The 20,589-nt window shown below is 44.6% G+C and overlaps 1 protein-coding gene across 1 annotated transcript; it reads right to left on the reverse strand.

Annotated features, from left to right (window-relative positions):
• Positions 1-231: 231 nt before the first annotated feature.
• Positions 232-20,215, reverse strand: LOC147124198 (cysteine-rich protein 1). The gene is made up of 4 exons (XM_085983716.1): positions 20,094-20,215; positions 19,075-19,169; positions 10,395-10,449; positions 232-1,259 (listed from the first exon to the last, which is right to left on the reverse strand). The coding sequence occupies exons 1-4, from the start codon at positions 20,134-20,136 to the stop codon at positions 1,180-1,182; spliced, it is 273 nt and encodes a 90-aa protein (XP_085839842.1). The 5' UTR covers positions 20,137-20,215; the 3' UTR covers positions 232-1,179.
• Positions 20,216-20,589: the final 374 nt, after the last annotated feature.

Here is a 20,589-nt window from a genome sequence, read left to right on the forward strand (position 1 = left end):
CATCTCTTTTTTTAAAATACATTCAATATGAATCTTACCTCAGTAAAGCTTTTGATATTTGTCCTCTAACTTTTTTTCAACTAATTTTGAAAGAAAAATATTCCTTATTATAGCTGACTGAACAGTACTGATGCATCTTGGGGAATTAGGCAGAGAGTTCTGTACAAGCTTAGATGCACAATCTAAATTCAGCTCACAATGTCAAATTATCAGGCTTTTGGGAGAGGCAGAGGGCTTCAAGTAAATACTTTAATGAAGGCATTAAAATACACAAGAGACAATTCAATGGACACATTTAATTATCTTACTATGAAATATGTATTTTTTTGGTTTTTGGTATATTGGTTAAACCCTTACTTTGGAGACAAGGAATTTCAGTTACTGAGAAAAAAAACATTTAATTTTTTTTTCAGAAAGCATTCTGAGAAAATTGTGAGAAACCAGTGGCCAGATATCACAGTCAGAGTGATCAGTTTACATAGGGATTTTCTATTTTAAATGGAATTTAAAGTGGGAAAAGTTGACATAAAAAATGTGACAGAAATGTGACAACAGGAAGTCAAGGGATGCAGGCAGGAAGCGCGGACAAATATAAGTTTTTATTATAGAAAGATATAAAACTCTTAAAGGTAAAATGACATTTTATTGCATATATTACTAATGTGTAGCTGCAAATATGGTCTATATTTTAGTCATTGCACTGGATTCAGAAAATGAATGATTGGGGCATAAGAGTAAGGTCTGCAGAGATCGGCTGGCTGTATCAGTTTCACAGGAGCTGATCACCTACCAACCGGGTTAATATGGCGGGTAGAAAGTGTCATCTCACTGAGCCTCTTTGTGAAGAATTGGAGGTGTTTATATTGTCCTCTGAAAACTGGATTTCACCGGAATTACAAACAGGTGGCAAAACATAGGGTACAGACAAGATTGCAGTGTTAGTATCAGACATTCTGAAGCTACCAGGTTGGTATCAAATGCAAATCAGACTACATAACTGTAAGATGGTCTGAGAGCAAATGATTTTCAAATGTTTCTTCATTTACACAATAATGGCGCATAACAGCTAATTATTTTCTAAAGCTCAAACAATTGTCTCTAACAGTTGTTTCTTTTTTGTGTTGCTGTTCTGATTTCCTTCAGGATGGAGGCTGCAAATCTTCCTTAAGCTGGATGACACTAAGTGCTGCTGGGGTTTTCAACTGGAACGTTGGATCCAGCTGCTCCAAGAGTGGACCGAGATGTTGGCCGTCTTGCTCCTACAGTGAAATAGAAATAATAATGAAGAGAATGACCAATGAAAATTAAAGGACTGATCAACAAAGGGGCTGGACAGTAGAAACTCCACTTGCTGAAGTTTATGCACACTGCTCAGTATTCTTTTTCCACAGTCCTGTGTGTGCAGGTGTTAATTCGTTTATTTATTTCGTTTTGTTGATTTAAAAATGTTAATGTCTGTGCTAAAATAGTGGACTGAGGAATTTAGTACACGCCTGTTAAGTGTTTGCATATCAACTTTGCTGTTCAGATTTCCTGTCGTTTTATGGTTAAATCTTTTAATGCTGTACACCTGTCGCCTAAATCCTGGCTAAACTGCCTCATCATAGATTTTCCACATCTCGCTTATTGCACATTTGACAATTTTCTGCAATTTTCTTTAGAAAGCCAGCTGTTTTCCCAACTGAGTTTTATTTCCTAGCATTGGTTCCAAGACCCGTTGTTTTCTTTGAGGTTGGGAGGTCTGTTTACGAAAAGGCACTATAAGTAATTCATACTTTGTGTTACTCAGTGAAGTCTATGGTGAGTGTGTATCTCGATGCAGTGCTCAGTGGGGCCTGCGGCCAAGACTGCCAGCTGTACATATTTTGTTTGCAACTGGACAGTTGCAGGTTGAAGTCCCAGCCTCTGATCTCCCTGCCCGAACTGGGATAAGTGTCTTTGACTCTCTTTGTCATGGCAACAGATAGAATGATGCCTGGCAGAGAAAATACCACAGCCATATTAGAAGGATAAGCTGATAGGGTCAGATGATGTAGGATGGGAGGAGGCTCATGTGGAGCATAAACACCAGCATAGACCTGTTGGGCCGAATGGCCTGTTTCTGTGCTGTAATTTCCATGTAATTCTATGTAAAGTGAGAGGGAAAAACTAATCACTAACATTTGCTTTGAGCTTTGAGTTCCAACAAGAGTGTCTTCTGTTGAAATATCTGTGCCATTATGGGTACATCTGTAGTCTGTACCAACATTCGCTGATTGAAGGAAAACATGAGGCTGAAGGAATACCACTAAGTAACAAGGGGCACCGTAGCACACTCAGTGTGGGAGGCTGTGTGTTTACACCCAAGATTCTCTGAGTTTCTGCTCTCTGTCATACCTTCAGCAGGGAGGCACTGAGCAGAGGCCAGCACATCCCCAGAGAAGAAGGGAGTAAGCCGGAAGACCTCAGAATGATGCCAGGCATCTCCAAGTAGTCATTTACAGTGCCATATTACCTGGCGTCTGGAACAACTCCTTGTGGGGGTAATGTGTGTGGCATGTGGAGACCCAGCAGGGAAAAAGAAAACTATTTAGGAAATCTCACGATATACACACAATGCATCTGTTTCTATGTGCATATGTTTGTATGTGCGTCCATGTTTATATATATCCATGTGTTTATATATGTATCTATTTATCAGTATATATGCTGCATCCCAGCGCAGGCAGAGTCAGAACAGTTTGGCAGCTGGACCTCACAACCTGTGTGGCTTTCAAATGTTATGGGGCCCAATGTCATTGAGTGTTTTCTTCTTCTTCTTCAGTAATCTAACACCTGACAATTCTTTTAATTTATTCTCATGATGATATGGGTGATACTGGCATGGTCACCTTTATTGCCCTTCTTTGTTACCCTCAGAAGGTGGTGATAGTGCTCGGTGGGAAATTCCGGTGGATATAGACCCAGCGACGATAAGTCACGATAGTGTGTGACTTGGAGAGGAAACTGGAGGTGATGGTGTTCCTATGACAATATCGTTCTCGTCTTCTTGGTGGTAGAGTGCTGGGAGTTGCTGCAGTGCATCCTGTAGCCACAGGACTCCAGTGGTAGATATTGGGCTGGATTTTAATTCAGGGGTGGGTTGGGGTCGTGTAACCCACATTTCGTGTTATCCACACGAATCTAAATCGATGTGGGAGAATGATGCAATTTTAACTTAATTGGCCAATTGAGTTCCAGCGTGTGGGAACCCATGGCAAATGAGTTTTTCCAGTCTGAAAGTCGCATCCGATGATGTCATCATTGCTGCTGCTGCATTTAAGGTCTGCAACAAGCCTTGCTTCTTCTGCAGACTGCCAACCTTTTGGCCTTTGCTGCTACAGGGACCTGGAGTCATAATGGCCAGTGAAAGACCTAGGTCTGCTCCAAGATTTGACGACGTTGCCCTGCAGGCTTTAGTGGAGGGAGCAAGAGCTCATAAGGACGTGCTCTTCCCTTCATCAGGGAGAAGAAGCCTCCCCAGCAGACCAAGGCTGTGTGGCTGCAAGTGGCAGAGGAGGGCAACTCCTTATCGGTAACCCGCAGAACCTGGATACAGTGCAGGAAGAGATTTCATGACCTTCTGCGCACTGGAAAAGTGAGTATGAATTTCCCATCACCCTCAATCTGATCCCCATTGCCTTTCCTCACCAGCACTCAGCTTTAGCAATCTCTTCCTCCACATCCCACTTGACACTGACATCCGTGCAACCTTACCCATTCCCTCTCTCTCTATGGTCACATTCGCCTAACTATTCGACTATGCAGCCCTCACACTCCCTATCACTCTGATGCTATGAAAACAACTGACAACACACAGGGAGGGCCCTTGGGATGCCACCTCACTCCATTTTTGTCTCCTTCTAAGCATCTATGCTATGGATTCTCTACACTCACTCCTTCATTCTCACTCAAACTCCACTTGTCTCTCTCATGCAGGAAAAGAGAGCTTGCAATAAAAGGGAAAGAGCCAGGACAGGAGGTGGGCCACCCTCAGTAGCCCACCTCACCCCCTGGGAGGAGGCGGTCCTGGAGATCATGGGAGTGGAGGAAGATTCCCAAGTGGGGGACGGACAGACGGGTGCAACACAGCAAGCTGGTGACAGAATAGTTTTCCATCTCTCTCAATGACATTGCATGAGTCGCTGATAATGATTCTGAAGCTTTAACAGATGGACTTATGATCATCGGCAATATGCAATGTGCATGTAACCTTGGCCTCACATCTCTGACTCTTTCCTTTACTCCTTTATATATTAATGATCTAGACAAGGGAACTAGATGTAATATCTCCAAATTTGCAGACGACACAAAGCTGGGTGGGTGTGTGTGCTGTGAGGAGGATGCCGAGAAACTCCAGGATGATTTGGACAGGTTGGGTGGTTGGGCAGAAGCATGGCAGATGCAATATAACGTGGATAAATGTGAGGTTATCCACTTTGGTAGCAAAAACAGGAAGGCAGATTATTATCTGAATGGCAATAGATTGGGAGAAGGGGAAGTGCAACGAGACCTGGGTGTCCTTGTGCACCAGTCGCTGAAGGTAAGCATGCAGGTGCAGCAGGCGGTTAAGAAGGCAAATGGTATGTCGGCCTTTGTAGCGAGAGAGTTTGAGTACAGGAACAAGGATGCCTTGCTGCAGATGTACAGGGCCTTGGTGAGACCACATCTTGAGTATTGTGTGCAGTTTTGGTCGCCTTTTCTGAGGAAGGATGTTCTTGCCATGGAAGGAGTGCAGCGAAGATTAACCAGGCTGATACCTGGGATGGCAGGAATGACGTATGAGGAGAGATTGGGTCGATTGGGCTTGTACTCGCTGGAGTTTAGAAGAATGAGAGGGGATCTCATTGAAACTTATAAAATTCTGACAGGACTGGACAGACTAGATGCAGGAAGAATGTTCCCGATGGTCGGGGAGTCCAGAACCAGGGGTCACAGTCTAAGGATAAGGGATAGGCCATTTAGGACAGAGATGAGGAGGAATTTCTTCACCCAGAGAGTGGTGAACCTGTGGAATTCTCTACCACAGAAGGCAGTGGAGGCCAATTCATTAAATATATTCAAGAAGGAGTTGGATATATTTCTCAAGGCTAAAGGGATCAAGGGGTATGGGGAGAAAGCAGGAACAGGGTACTGAATTTGGATGATCAGCCATGATCACATTGAATGGCGGAGCAGGCTCGAGGGGCCGAATGGCCTACTCCTGCTCCTATCTTCTATGTTTCCCCCACAGGACCATTGCAAGCACCCATCCCCACTAGCAAGGAGGAACAGCCTGAGCCTCCAGGCTCCTCAGAGGAAGCTGCAACCTCTGAGGGCGCAGCATCAGCAGAATTCAGCGCACCCAGCACCAGCGCAGACACTCACACCTTGGTGGGACCTTCGGGACATAGAGTAGTGTTGTCACCTGGTGTATCACAGCTCACAAGTGAGCATCAGCAGATTGTGGAGACAGGGACAGCAGTGGAGAGTCATGGTCAGAGGGCGCAGGACTCTGCCAGCTCGGCTCAGCTGCATGTCAACCCTCTACCTCTGGGTCCATCCATAAGATCAGCGGTGCTGGAACTCCAGGAACAGATGCAGGAGTCTCTGGCAGGTTTTGTCTCCAGGGTCGCTGCGAGTTTGGAGCGAATGGAGGAGTCCATAGCGAACATGAGCAGAGCCTTTGTGGCATCATTGGCACATGAACGCATCACCATGGAAAGGATGGCAACCTCTATGGAGGTGATAAGTCGCCAGAGTGCAGAAAACATGGTGAGTGTTCAGAATAAAATGACATCTCTGGAGGAGCGATGGGCATCTATGGAACAGAGAAACCAGACCTTCATGGAAGTCCTTCTGAGTAGGACTGCCAGTGCAGATATGGGTCCCCATGGCCCCCCTGATGTGCAGCAAGGTGCTCTCAAGCCACTTGCAAGCGCTGAGGGGGACCTGACCCATGAGAGGGAAAGTTGGTGGCAGACATCAAGGAAGTGCGGCTCCTCTCCAAGCGCTCACACTTCCATGCCACTGCAGAGCCCTCGGTCAGAGCCCCACCAGAGTCCACACCCAACTGAGATCGGCGTCTCAACCCCTGCACAGCCGCAGGAGCAGCAGACTGTTGGCGAGCCCTCACAGGTTCACCACCCCAGAGGACGCCCACCAAAGGTGTCGAGACAGGAGCGGCAAGAAAGTGAGCAAGGGGCCTCCACATCTGCTGAAGCCACAGGGGAAGCACCACGTAGGAGCATGCATAAGAGAAAGATGCTGCACAAATAGTCACAAGAGTAGTCACTTGGGTGAAATTTGATGTTTTATGTGAAAAAGCCATCAGATGAATAATGTAAATAAAAAATCTGATGGCTACTGCTGCAGTTTTGGCGTGTGTCATTTCGCGAATGGGACTTTCACATTGAGGGCTTAGGATTACTTGCAATTGTCAGTATGCTGGTCAAATTGCTAGGAATCCGCTGGTCCTTGGCCATTGTCGATGCTCAGGTAAGAAGCTGCGAGGCAAAAGTGCTTGATTGGCTAGGCTAAGCAAATCTGGCCAAGATGAGTGCGTTCCTTGCATCCCGGGCATCAATGTGATCTCGCGCTGGCGCCTTCTGGCCTGTGCAGCTTCAGATGGGTGAGCAGCAGCTTGGCGCTCCTGCTGTTGCTGCTGCTGTTGGTGGTGCTGTTGTTCATGGTTCTGCTGCTGCCACGGCTGGTCTTCGTCCGAATCTGATGTCCAGGAGTAAAGGAAATAAATGGCTCCCATGCTTCTGGTATATACCTCAGTTGAGGAAGCGCTCAGTCAAGGTGGCGAGAGGGGTTTCCCAGGAGGTCACACTGGAGATGGGTGTCAGGCTCCAAATTTCCACAACTGTGGTTATGCCTTTTAAAAGTTCCCCCAGACGTGAGACTACAAAGTCCTGCCACCTGCAAATGATGACTGATCAAATCTCCTATTTAATGGTAGAGCTGCAGCTGATAGTCAGCAATCCAATTGTGCTACCGCCAGGTTTCACCGTCGTGTTTCAGAACAAGCGTGTTTCATGTGGGAAAAGGGTTAAAATCACAAAGGCCTTTCAAAATGGCATTATAGAGGCAATTTAGTGCCTATTAGACACGAATTAATGAAAACTGCGTGGAGGCGGGATGGGGCCCGCCCGCCAGTTTTTGCAATTTTAACTCCCACCCCCCCCAACCACAATGCCTCCAATCCCCAATGAAAATCCTGCCCATTGAGTCCGGTGGCAGGGCACCAATCAAGCTGTTTCCTTTATGGTATTGCGCTTCTTGAGTGTTCGGCTGCATTCATCCAGATGAATGGTGAAAATTCCATCACACTCCTGGCTTGAGCCTTGTAGATGGCGCAAAGCACTGAGGGGTCAGGAGGTGAGCCAAAGTATCCAGCATCTGCCCTCCATTTGTAGCAGCATGATTGATATAGCTGGTTCAGTTCAGTATGTGGTCAATGGTGACCCCCAGGATGTTGATGCTGGGTGACGGCTAAGCCTATTGTCTCGTTGACTGTAAGTAATCCAAGTCTTTCAGCACTGCAGGCCTTTTATTGTCACTTGGAATGAACCAAATTGGCTAGATATTGGTGACCTTCGGAGGAGGCCAAGTACTTTTGGCTGAAAACACTTCAGACTTGTTTATTGCACTCATGACATGGTTGAGGATGGAGAGTGTTCATGGAGCCACCTCCTCCCATTAGTTTCCTTGCTGTCCAGCACCATTCTTAGCTGGTTGTGGTAAGGGTACAGTTCTAATCCGTTGGTTCTAGGATTACTTATTTTTTTAATTTGTTCATGGGATGTGGGCAAGCAAGGCCAGCATTTATTGCCCATCCTCTAATTGCTCTTGAACAGCTTGCTAGGCCATTTCAGGGGGAAGTTAAGAGTTAACCACATTGCAGTGGGTCTGAAGTCACAGACACAGCAGACTTCCTTCCCTAAGGAACTTTAGTAAACCAGATGGGTTTTTACGACAATCCGGTAATGGTCACCATTACTGATACTAGCCTTTTATTCCAGATTTATTTAATTAACTGGATTTAAATTCTCCTGATCCCCTCCTCAGTGCTATGGTGGAATTTGAATTCATGTCTGTGGATCATTAGTCCAGGCCTCTGGATTACTAGTCCAGTAACATTACCACTATGCTACTGTGCCCTTCTCTGTCTAGAGCCTGTTGTATGTGGTGTTTAAGATGCAGGTAACCCTGTGTAGCCGCTTCACTACATTCACATCTCATTCTAAGGTTTGCCTGATGCTGCTCCTGGCATATCTTTCTGCACTCTGCATTGAACCAGGGCTGGCCTCCTGGTTTGATGGTGATGGAAGTATAAAGGATGTGTTACAGATTGTGGTAATATATAATTCTGCTGCTGCTGCTGGCCCCCAGTGCCTCATGGATGGCCAGTTTTTGGCTGCTAGATCTGTCTCTGGTTTGCCCCACTTAGCATGGTGGTAGTGCTACACTACATAATGGAGGGTGTCCACACTGTGACGAAGGGACTTTGGAACTGAAATTCCGTAGGGATTCCAGCCTTTGCCCACCATTACAGTGGAAATGATTGGGCTGGGATTGCCTAAGTCTGATGCCTGGGTTGATATTTCTCTTAGTGTTCTGTTGTTGTAGTTGTGCCCACTTCAGAAGCCATTAAAAGTCAACTGCAGAGTCAACTGGCATCATGTGTAGGCCAGAACAGGTAGGGATGGCATATTTTTCTGAAGGATTTTAGTGAACCAGTTGTGTTTTTACTAGTGCTAACCCACAAATTACCGGATTTATTGAATGGTAGGATTTGGTTCCACAGCTTCTGGGCTGCTAGTTCAGTACCATACCATTAGGCTACCGTGCTCTTGATAATAGTACAAGGCTGATGAAAATAATGCCAAACAATTGCTCCCTGACATGGATACAGTAATGCAGTGGTCATAATACTGGATGAGCTATCCCAGAGGTTACAATTTCAAATTCCACCATAGCAAGGTATGAAGTTGAATTAAATAAATTTGGCAATTTGTGGGTTAGCACTTAAAAAATAACCACACAGCTACTGGATTGTTGTAATCACCAGATATTTAGAAGAAGGGAACCCGGTCTGGATGATACGTGACTCTACTCCACACAACGTGGTTAACTCTTAATACTTTCTGAAGCGGCCTAGCAAACCACTGAGTTGTTAAAACAATTGTTATGAAGCAAGAAGAAAGCCAATCTCAGGGCAACTAAGGATAGGCAATAAATGATCATTTTGCCAGTGTTACCCAAATCACAAGAACAAAATAAATAGCCTGCCCTATGTTATAAGGCGATGCAAGGCTATAGTTTTCTCAGTGTTTTCATTTTTAAAAAAAGCAGAAGTGCATAAACAGAAATTGGAGAATGGTTAAAGCAGTAATGGGCTAATCATTTATTTATACAAAGAAAGAACAAAGTTGAATTTATAAAACACCTTTCACATCCTCAAGACTTCCCAAAGCGTTTCACAGCCAATGAATGACTTTGGAAGTGTAGTCACTGTTGTATGTCAGCAAATGTGGCAGCCAATCTGTGCATAGCAAGGTTCCACAAACAGCCACGTGATACATAATCTGTTTTAGTGGTGCTAGTTGAGGGATAAATTTTGCTCAGGACATTGGGAGAACTCTTCTTTCAAATAGTGCCAGGGGATCTTTTACGAGCACATGAGCGGGCATTCAGGGCCTTGGTTTAACATCTCTTCCGAAAGACGGCACCTCTGACATTGCAGCCCTCCCTCACTACTGCACTGGTGTGCTGCATTTATATAATAACTACTCAGGGAAAAACACACAACTTTTTGCTTGTTAAATCCAATTATGTGAAACCATTGCAACACGGCAACATGAAGAAGTAAAATGAACTGTAAATCAGAGCAGGCAGCAGCTGTATTAATGGAACGGTGTGAGAATCACAGAAACCCCACAGTGCAGATAGAGGCCATTTCGGCCCATCGAGCCTGCACCGACACATATCCCACCCGATCCCCGTAACCCCTACACCAACACATATCCCACCCTATCCCCGTAACCCCACGTATTTAATCCCCCTAACACTAAGGATCAATTTATCATAGCCAATCAACCTAACCCGCACATCTTTTGACAACAATATTGCCATTACTTTCAGAGAATAGGGTCTTCAAAGTTAAATTAACCACAACAACTTTAAAAACATTGACACTTGTGAGTCCGCAAATATTTTAATCTGTGTAGTCCTTAAGGTTATGTAATTTCCGTGACCACAGTATGTGTGTATGCACGTGTGCGTGTGTGCCTCTACGTGTGTGTGTGTGTGTGTGTGTGTGTGTGTGTGTGTGTGTTTCTACATCTGTGTGTATCTGCGTGTCTCTGTGCATTAGTTAAATGCCGTCTTACCTCTTGGTCCGAAGTGCAGTAAGTAGCAATGATTGCAGTACGGTTTCTCATCATACTAAGCAAAAGAAAGAACAGGAAGTTATTCAAATTAAAAAGAAATAATTTCATATTTCAAATAAATAATTTGAATAGCACCTTGACGCATCCTCAGAATGCCCCAAAATTCTTCACAACCAATTAATTACTTTTAAAGCCCAGTCACTTTTTATGTAACGAACACAGCAGCCTATTTGCACACAGCAAGATCCCACATACTGCAAATGAGATGAATAGCCAGTTAGTCTGTTTTTGGTGGTGTTGGTTGAGAGAGGGATGCCAGTCAGAACTTTTACATTATTTTCTTGAACTGAAACAAATCTAAAAATAATATTTCATTAAAACCGATCCCAAGTCAGAACAGAATTTGTCTGGACAAGCAGTATGCTGTGCTGAACAGATCTTATTTGTACAAAACTGGTTTGCATTTCCCTGCTCTCCATGACATTCCCTCTACATATCCCTGCCCTGCACTTCGGTTTCATGTATCAGCCCTCTCTTTGTATTAGCTCTTTGTCTGGCATTCCAGAGGAAACCATAGCCCATCTGCTGTCTCGGACAGAAACAAATATCAGTCGCATATTTTGTAAGTAAAATGTAGTTGCGTTGTTTTTGAACAGAGAATGAAAGATAACTTGGATTATGTGCTGAACATCAGTGCACTCAGGAGCTTAAGAATGATTTCATAGAAATACACAGAAGTTACAGCACAGAAACAGGCCATTCAGCCCAACCAGTCCATATTGGCCTTTGCCATTTACATCAGCAAATAGTCCAAATCACATTTTACCCGCCCTGTTCCCATACCCCTTCAACCCCTTTTCCTTCATTCATCAATCCAATCTAATATTGAAAGTTGACATGGGGACGATTTTAACCCACTCAGCCCATCGGAACCGCACAGTTAAAATTGCCTCTGAAAACTTACCGCCGCGTTCAAGCTTGACTCCCACCCGCCACCGCTTTAACTGCACCCTTTTTCTGGGCACCTGAAGCACTTGTTTAACTCATCCGGGAACCTCATTAACACACACAAATTAGGGTTCTATAATCTCATTAGGACCCTGATGACAGTTTAACCGCCGACTTAGCAGGATGCCCGCTGTGGCCGTCTCACTCAGTGAAACCTGCTCTGTAGGAAGAAGAGGCCCTCTAAGTAAGTGTTAAGCTCTCCTTAGTGAGGTCAGGAGACTCTGTCAAAACCCTCCCCGTGGCTAGCAGGTCGCCTCCAGTCCGTCCAATCATCACCTGCCAGCAGCCGGCCAGCTGCCTCTTTCTGCCTCTTTAGGGTGGGCAGCTGGGAGTTAAAATAGCCTGGGCCTCAAACTGATGATGTCACCTGACCCCCGCCCACCTAAAACCCGCTTCCAGTTAAAATGCCCCCCCCCCCCCCCCATAGTTCTGCCTCAACCACTGGGAAACAAAGTCTACAGCCTCACAACTCTCTGTATGAAGAAATTTCTCCTGCTTTTTGTTCTAAGAGAAGCAAGGGAGGAAATAGCTGAGGCTCTGACCATCATTTTCCAATCCTCTCTGGCTACAGGTGTGGTGCTGGAGGACTGGAGGACTGCTAACGTTATAGCATTGTTTAAAAAGGGAGAAAGGGATAGATCGAGTAAGTACATGCCAGTCATCCTAACCTCGGTAGTGGGCAAATTATTGGAAAAAATTCTGAGGGACAGTATTAATCATCATTTAGAAAGGCACGGATTAGTCAAGGACAGTCAGCATGGATTTGTTAAGGGAAGGCTGTGTCTGACTAACTTGATATAATTTTTCGAGGAGGTAACAAAGATGGTCGATGAGGGTAGCGCGTTTGATGTAGTCTAAATGGATTTTAGGATAAATGGTAGGATACTGAGAAGTGTAGAGGAACAGAAGGACCTTGGAGTGCATGCTCACAGATCCCTGAAGGTAGCAGGACAGGTAGATAAGGTGGTTAAGAAGGCATACGGGATACTTTCCTTTAATTGCCGAGGCAAAGGATATAAGAGCAGGGAGGTTATGCTTGAACTGTATAAAACACTAGTTAGACCACAGCTAGAGTACTGCATGCAGTTCTGGTCACCACGTTACAGGAAAGATGTAATTGCACTAGAGAGGGTACATAGGAGATTTATGAGGATTTTGCTAGGACTGGACAATTTTAGCTACAAGGAAAGATTGGATAGGCTGGGATTGTTTTCTTTGGAACAGAGGAGCTTGAGGGGAGACTTAATTGAGGTGTATAAAATCATGGGGGGCCTAGATAGAGTGGATAGAAATGACCTATTTCCCTGATCAGAGAGGTCAATAACCAGGGGGCATAGATTTAAAGTAATAGGTAGAAGGATTAGAGGGGAGTTGAGGAGAACTTTTGTCACCCAGAGGGTGGTGGGGGTTTGGAACTCACTGCCTGTAAGGGTGGTAGAGGCAGAAACTCTCATCACATTTAAAAAGTACTTGGGTATGCACTTGAAGTGCCGTAATCTACAAGGCTACGGACCAAAAGCTGGAAAGTGGGATTCGGCTGGATAGCTCTTTTTCGGCCGGCACAGACATGATGGGCCGAATGGCCTCCTTCTGTGCTTGTAAATTTCTATGATTCTATAAATCTCTTACATTTAATCTTGTGTCTATGGCCGCTCATTCTATTCCTCATAACTACTGGAAACACTCTGCTTCGATCATAGAATCATAGAAATTTACAGCACAGAAGGAGGCCATTCAGCCCAATCATTCTGTGCCTGTCTACCCTGTCATATCCTTTCATAATTTTAAAGACTTCTATTATATCGCCCCATAATTTGTATTGTTCTAATGAGAAAATAACCAATATTTCAAATCATACCAGGCAGCAACCTAGTGAATCTGCATTGTACGCTCTCTAAAGCTTCAATATCCTTATATACTTGTGATAAAACTAAAAATTCCATTAGCTTTCTTTTATCAGCCTGAGGTGCTGCCTTTAATTTCCTGTGAACCTATACCCCCAAATCCTTCTGCTCTGCCACAGCACCGAGCCTTACTTCCATTCAAAGTATAATTACTACTGTTATTCTTTTTTTACTGAAAAATCACCTCACACTTGCATTGAATTCCATCTGCTACTTTTTAGCCCATTGCCCCATTTTATCTGTATTCCTTTACAGCTTCCTGTGGTCTTCTAAAGAATTAACTATACCTCCTATTTTTGTATCATGTCCAAATTGTGACACCATTCTTTCTAGGCCAATATCCAAATCGTTGATATGCACAGTGAACAGAAGTGGCCCCAGAACTAAATCCTGTGGGACACTGCTACCCACTTCCAACCACTCTGAAAAACTGCCTGTAACTCCTACTACGTTTCATCCCTTCTAGTCAATTTTTAATCCAATTTTCTATCCTCATCCTTATCTTCTCTAGTAATCTCCCATGTGTTAACTTGTTCTACAGTCCACGTACACCAGATCCATTGCATTACCCCATTTACCATGTCTGTAAACTACTCAAAGAATTCTTCATGGTAGATTTTTGTCTTCACTGCCTGGGCAGTAACCTGGCTGAACAGATTCCTCGTCCTTTATCGAACCCGTCCAATTTTTATTCTGTTAAAATTAATAGAATGAAAATCATGTGGGTTCAATAATCTGCTCTGCCAGATTACTGACCAGGCAGTCAAGACAAAAATCTATCCTATGAGGTGTTTCAAGCACAATTGTCCCTTTTGAAATCCATGCTGGCTACTTCTAACTATTTTCTCTTTATCCAATTACATGGTAATTTCATCCTGGGTACTACATTGGCCACTCTCCAGTCCTCTGACACACATCCACACTCAACAGAGCCTTGAAGTATAATTTCTAAGGCCTCAGCAATTTCCTCGCTCACCTCCCTCAGGCTCCTAGGATGTATCCTGTGTATTAACTTGAACTGGATATCAGGGAGTATCGTGTATTTATTCTCGCAACTACTCCAGGATTCACCTGCTTTCAAAAACCATAAAGCAAAACTCAAGCAGTTTTTGCAGTTATCTGAACCCAGGGAATGTGTCTTGTCATGTTTCAGGATTTTAGACCTTTTATTTCACAGAACAGATTGTGGGATTGAGTGGAGTTTAAGGGTTGTGTTTTAAAACAAAATGAATTTGCACAAGATCTGAAATGTAACAGTGGTATTGCCTTAAATATGTGCTCAAATATTGCTTAAATTTCATAATAAATTTCATTCAGCACCCTGAGGGAGAGTCAGCCTAAAAAGGACCTTCCACTATGCTGATGATTGATGAAGAAACTCTGAGGATTTGCATGAAGCTGTTGGGAGGTGTCACCCAAAGGTTGGCTATGTGACTATATTTCCAGGGTTCGATGGCTACTATGTTTGGGTTGGAGTCAGGCACGGAGATTCTGCAGCAGCGAAGTGCCTCCAATTGGTGTAACTACTGTTCGATGTAGCATGGTGCGTATCTGTGCTGTGGGCAGGAGGGTGGTGGCAGTACATAGACACATTTTGTGATGAGCTGTGTTGCTCATGATGCCACTCAGTGGGAGTTCCTGCTTGTGCTATCTGCCTGGTGATGACTCAAAGCTGTGCTTGTTGGCTATCTCATGGCAAACTAATGATTACCCTCCTGGGGGAGGGAGACAGTAGGTGGGGTCTCTTTGAGGTCAAGGTCGCTCTAAGGTGACCGCCTTATGATGGAAAATTGGGACCGCCTGAGCTCTTTGATTCACTCAGTGGTGATTGGCTGGTCTGGCTCATTACAGAGACTTGGAAAGGTAAAGTAAAGAAAGGCCTAGCACCTTTCACACCCTTGGGAGTCTCAAAGTGTCTCACAGCTAATGAAGTACTTTTCAAAGTGTAGTCACTGTTGGAGGGAAATTCAGCAACCAATTTGCACACAGCAAGGTGCCGCAAACAGCAGTGATATAAAAGACCAATTAATCTGTTTGAGTGTTACTCGTTGAGGGATAACTGTTGGTCAGGACACCGGAAGAAATCCCTTGCTCTTCTTTAAATAGCTACATCCTCTTGACTAGATAGATAGGCATGGTTTAACGTCTCATCCAAAAGACGACCCCTCCGACAGTGCAGCATTCCCGCAGTACTGCATTGAAGTGTCAGCTTAGGTTACATGTGCAAGTACTGGAGTGCGGCTTGAACTCAAAATCTTCTGACTCAGAGGGGAGAGTGCTACCACTGAGCCAAGTTAACACTTGGGGATAGGGTTCTGTATAACTCTGTAAGCCAATGGATAGAGTGGACAACAGTGGGAAGTTTACCAGTGCTCTGTGTGGGTAAATTGTGAGTTTTACCTGATTAAGCTCCACCAATATCCTTGAGCTTGTGAACATCTGTGATCCCTAGGTCTTGACTGTTGCCAACCCGTATCCAAAGTCTTACCTAGAACAATGTACTCATGTGGAGGGTAGAGTCTGACATGGACTGGATGGGTTGAATGGCCAATTCCATGTTCTCCTGGTCGGCCTCCCACCTTCCACCCTCCATAAACTTGAGCTCACCCAAGATTCTGCTGCCCGTATCCTAACTCACACCATTCACCCATCACCCCCTGTGCTCACTGCCCCGTATCCTAACTCACACCGTTCACCCATCACCCCTGTGCTCACTGCCCCGTATCCGAACTCACACCGTTCACCCATCACCCCTGTGCTCAATGCACCGTGTCCTAACTCACACCATTCACCCATCACCCCTGTGCTCGCTGACCCGTGTCCTAACTCACACCAAGTCCCATTCACCCATCACCCCCTGTGCTCACTGCCCCGTGTCCTAACTCACACCATTCACCCATCACCCCCTGTGCTTGCTGCCCCGTGTCCTAACTCACACCATTCACCCATCACCCCCTGTGCTCGCTGCCCCATGTCCTAACTCACACCGTTCACCCATCACCCCCTGTGCTCACTGCCCCGTGTCCTAACTCACACCGTTCACCCATCACCCCCTGTGCTCGCTGCCCCGTGTCCTAACTCACACCGTTCACCCATCACCCCCTGTGCTTGCTGCCCCGTGTCCTAACTCACACCGTTCACCCATCACCCCTGTGCTCTCTGACCCGTGTTCTAACTCACACCGTTCACCCATCACCCCTGTGCTCGCTGACCCGTGTCCTAACTCACACCAAGTCCCGTTCACCCATCACCCCCTGTGCTCACTGCCCCGTGTCCTAACTCACACAAGTCCCGTTCACCCATCACCCCTGTGCTCACTGCCCCGTATCCTAACTCACACCAAGTCCCGTTCACCCATCACCCCTGTGCTCGCTGCCCGTATCCTAACTCACACCAAGTCCCGTTCACCCCTGTGCTCGCTGCCCGTATCCTAACTCACACCAAGTCCCGTTCACCCATCACCCCTGTGCTCACTGCCCCGTATCCTAACTCACACCAAGTCCCGTTCGCCCATCACCCCTGTGCTCGCTGCCCCGTTTCCTAACTCACACCAAGTCCCATTCACCCATCACCCATCACCCCTGTGCTCGCTGGCCCGTATCCTAACTCACACCAAGTCCCGTTCACCCATCACCCCTGTGCTCACTGCCCCGTATCCTAACTCACACCAAGTCCCGTTCACCCATCACCCCTGTGCTCGCTGCCCCGTATCCTAACTCACACCAAGTCCCGTTCACCCATCACCCCTGTGCCCGCTGCCCCGTATCCTAACTCACACCAAGTCCCGTTCACCCATCACCCCTGTGCTCGATGAGCTAGATTGGCTCTCGGTCCAGCAATGCCTCAATTTTAAAATTCTCATTCTTGTTTTCAAATCCCTCCATGGCCTCACCTCTCCCTATCCCTGTAACCTCCTACAGCCCTACAACCCTCCGAGATTTCTGCGCCCCTCCAATTCTGGCCTCTTGCCCATCTCCTATTTTCATCGCTCCACCGAGCCTTCAGCTGCCTCGGCCCTAAGCTCTGGAATTCCATTCCTAAACCTCTCCATCTCTCTACCTCTCTTTCCTCCTTTAAGATGCTCCTTAAAACCTACCATTTTGACCAAGCTTTTGGTCACCTGTCCAATATCTCTTTATGTGGCTTGGCATCAACTTTTGTCTGGTAAGGCCTCTATGAAGCACCTGTGAAGCCCTTGGGACTTTTTTCTACATTAAAAACGCTATATAAATGCAGGTTATTGTTGTTGTTGTTGTATTTCTATGACTTTAATAAGGAGAGAGAGAGTGTCCACTCCATAAGGAGCCATGTGAGTTTCTCAGTAGCTTTGTTTGGGGACTTTAACGTGATGATGGGTTTCCACACATCAGACCTGGCTAACCAAAAACATTCAGACCTTTCCTGTTGGAGATTTACCATTGGAGTTCATTACCTCTGCTAGCCAACCCAGAGAGAAGGTATTACTGAAATGTAATACTGTATCATGCTTTACAGCAGCTACAGCCCCAGCATCTCCAAATATTGACTTCCCCAGGCTGGGGGATCTAGAACGAGGGGTAACAGTCTCAGGATACGGGGCAGGATATTTAGGACTGAGATGAGGGTGGTGAACCTATGGAATTCTCTACCATAGAAGGCTGTGGAGGCAAAGTCACTGAATATATTTAAGAAGGAGATAGATTGATTTCTAGACACAAAAGGCATCAAGCGGTATGGAGAGAGAGCGGGAATATGGTATTGAGATAGAGGATCAGCCACGATCATATTGACTGGCGGAGCAGGTCGAAGGGCCGAATGGCCTACTCCTGCTCGTATTTTTTTTTCTACAGCACTCCTGCATACTATATTCACTTTTAACTTTTTATCTTTGATGCTTGGAAGACATATCCATAACAAAGAGACACACATGAAAAAAAAAGTTTAAATCATGTGATTTTTATGCAAGCTTTGTTTTGTTTGAATGCATTTTTTCTGCAACTGTCTCCACTCTGAAGGATTAGGTTCTGAGGTACTTTACAGTTGTTTATAAAAGATGTATGCAGTATACTGCAGTCTTTTTCATCTGCACTTCGAAGTCTCCTATTATCTGGCTCTTTTATTCATTTTGAAATGCATTTCCAAGATAGATATTTTGATATCCAAAGTTCTATTTTGCATAAAGCATTTCATTTCAAAATGACTCAGAGCTCTGTCTGGTTTGAATTAACAATCACCCTATAATGTGTGCAAGGCTTTCATTTTAAAATGCACTCATTTACAGTCATGCTTTCACCCTGGAGAGGAGCTGACTTCAGTCAGTATGATTTAAATTCATACCCTTTATTTCTCCCAACAATCTTAGTGCCAGTTGCTTATGTTACAACAGTCCACTTACACTGATGTGTATGCACACACACCAACATACAACATATACACACCCGAACACACACAAAGCAGCTGTAACCAACAATATACCCACTGCTCAAGCATGAAACCTGATGAGAATCTCGTTCTCCCAGGTGCCCTGCCATGTAAATGGGGAGAATCCCAGTAGTGGAATTCTAACTCAGATCAAGATGATACATAATTAGTTTCATCTCCGTATGTACATGGGGCAAGAGATATTGATGTTCATGATTAAAAAGCAAGCCTCAGATGTTCGCATTGCTTACAATTCCCTCAAGAAAGCAACAGCTATAGAACAATGTTTAAAAGACAGATTACAGTAACAACACAGCTAGACAGTCAGACACCAGGGCAAACAGATGGAGGCTCAAGACACTACGTACCTCTGCATGCTGGCCCGGACTTAATTGGCGCTTGCACCGGTAGCATTTCAGACAAAGAGGATGGTAATCTTTGCCTAAAGATCGTTTTCTCTCCGCTGCAAAAAGAAAAAGGTTAACAAGGGATCCTCTTTTAAATGAAAAATCACCACACTCAGCGGAAGCAGATTTTTTCCTATAAATTGTAAAAAAATGTGCCAAGATCTGTTTGATTCATGTCGGCAGCATTGCAGACTAGACACATCCTCCCACCTTCTCAGAACAAACACATTTTTAATCTTGGTCCTAACAGGGGTGTCACTGTAATCCCTTCTCTCTGTTTTAGCAATATTATCCAGAGACTTTTCAACGTGCATCTTTTAGAATGGTGTCTGGTGACTGACTTTTAAGACAAGGTGTCACTGCAATGAGGTTTTCTATGAAAAATTATAATGTGGCTTTTATGCTATTTGATATTTACTATTCGTTCAATGACAAAGTAATCAGTACGTGTACAATACAAAGACCAGTTCCTTCTGCTAGCAACAGGTGTAAGATGAGCAGCTTGAAGCAGACCAGGCCTATTTCCTCTTGTTCATCATATGATACAAGGCACTCACTATGTGCTTTATAAGGAGGGAAATCTATTATTATAGTTTACCAACATCTATCTTTGCTGCGTGCTGATTAATTTGAAAAGTTCAACAGTAAGAAATTGAAGTCACCCTGACAAGCCAAGCACTTGCACTGTACAATCATCTCACCACAACTATTCCTGGGCCAGAATACGGTTCGCAAGTATTTCTGCAATTTGTTGGTTTAACTCAAAAGCCAAATTAAACCAGCTACAGAAAGAACCCGTCCCCAAAACCTTTAGGAAAACACATTTAATTGCACATTATCATGGCTGTCCTTTTCTGAAAGAATAATTTCAGTCGAGTTGCACAACACTACCAACTGTAAGAGGGAACAAGCCACACCAACTTGATTACAGAATTAATTCTTCCTTCAGCTCGGCCGTGAGTTTCCAAACTTACACTTACCAAAATAGACAGGCTTCCCACAGATTGGACAGTACGAAATCATCTTCTGAAATTCTGCCTGTTTAATCCTACAGCGGATGCAGTTTTTAAAAATGTACAAAACTGACAGGAAAACCAGCAAGTGTGACGTGTTTAACTTTAAAACCAGGATGTGGTTTTCTTTAAGGGCGACCATTAGAGAAGTCTCTGACATGCTTAACTAAAACGTTAGTACATGTCAGTCAAAACCTATGGAGTTACACAACCAAAGATATCTGCAAAAAGCTTATTTTTATTCTAGCCCTTAACGCGGAAGCTAAGTATAACAAAAGTGACAGAAAACTCCCTGTAAAGTTTTAAATGAGAAGGTGTTTATGTCATTTTTCATTTTGATAGCTATGTTGTTCAATATTGTGGGTAAAAGTGAGAGGTGGTGTTTATGTTATTTTTGTGAGTAACTGCAATTATTTCCTTTTGATCTAAAGTATTGTAAATATTAATTTAAATATGTGAATAT

This window comes from Somniosus microcephalus, chromosome 1 (assembly GCF_052327205.1).
Source record: "Somniosus microcephalus isolate GS21.2 chromosome 1, FLI_Smic_1.0, whole genome shotgun sequence".
NCBI lineage: Eukaryota > Metazoa > Chordata > Chondrichthyes > Squaliformes > Somniosidae > Somniosus > Somniosus microcephalus.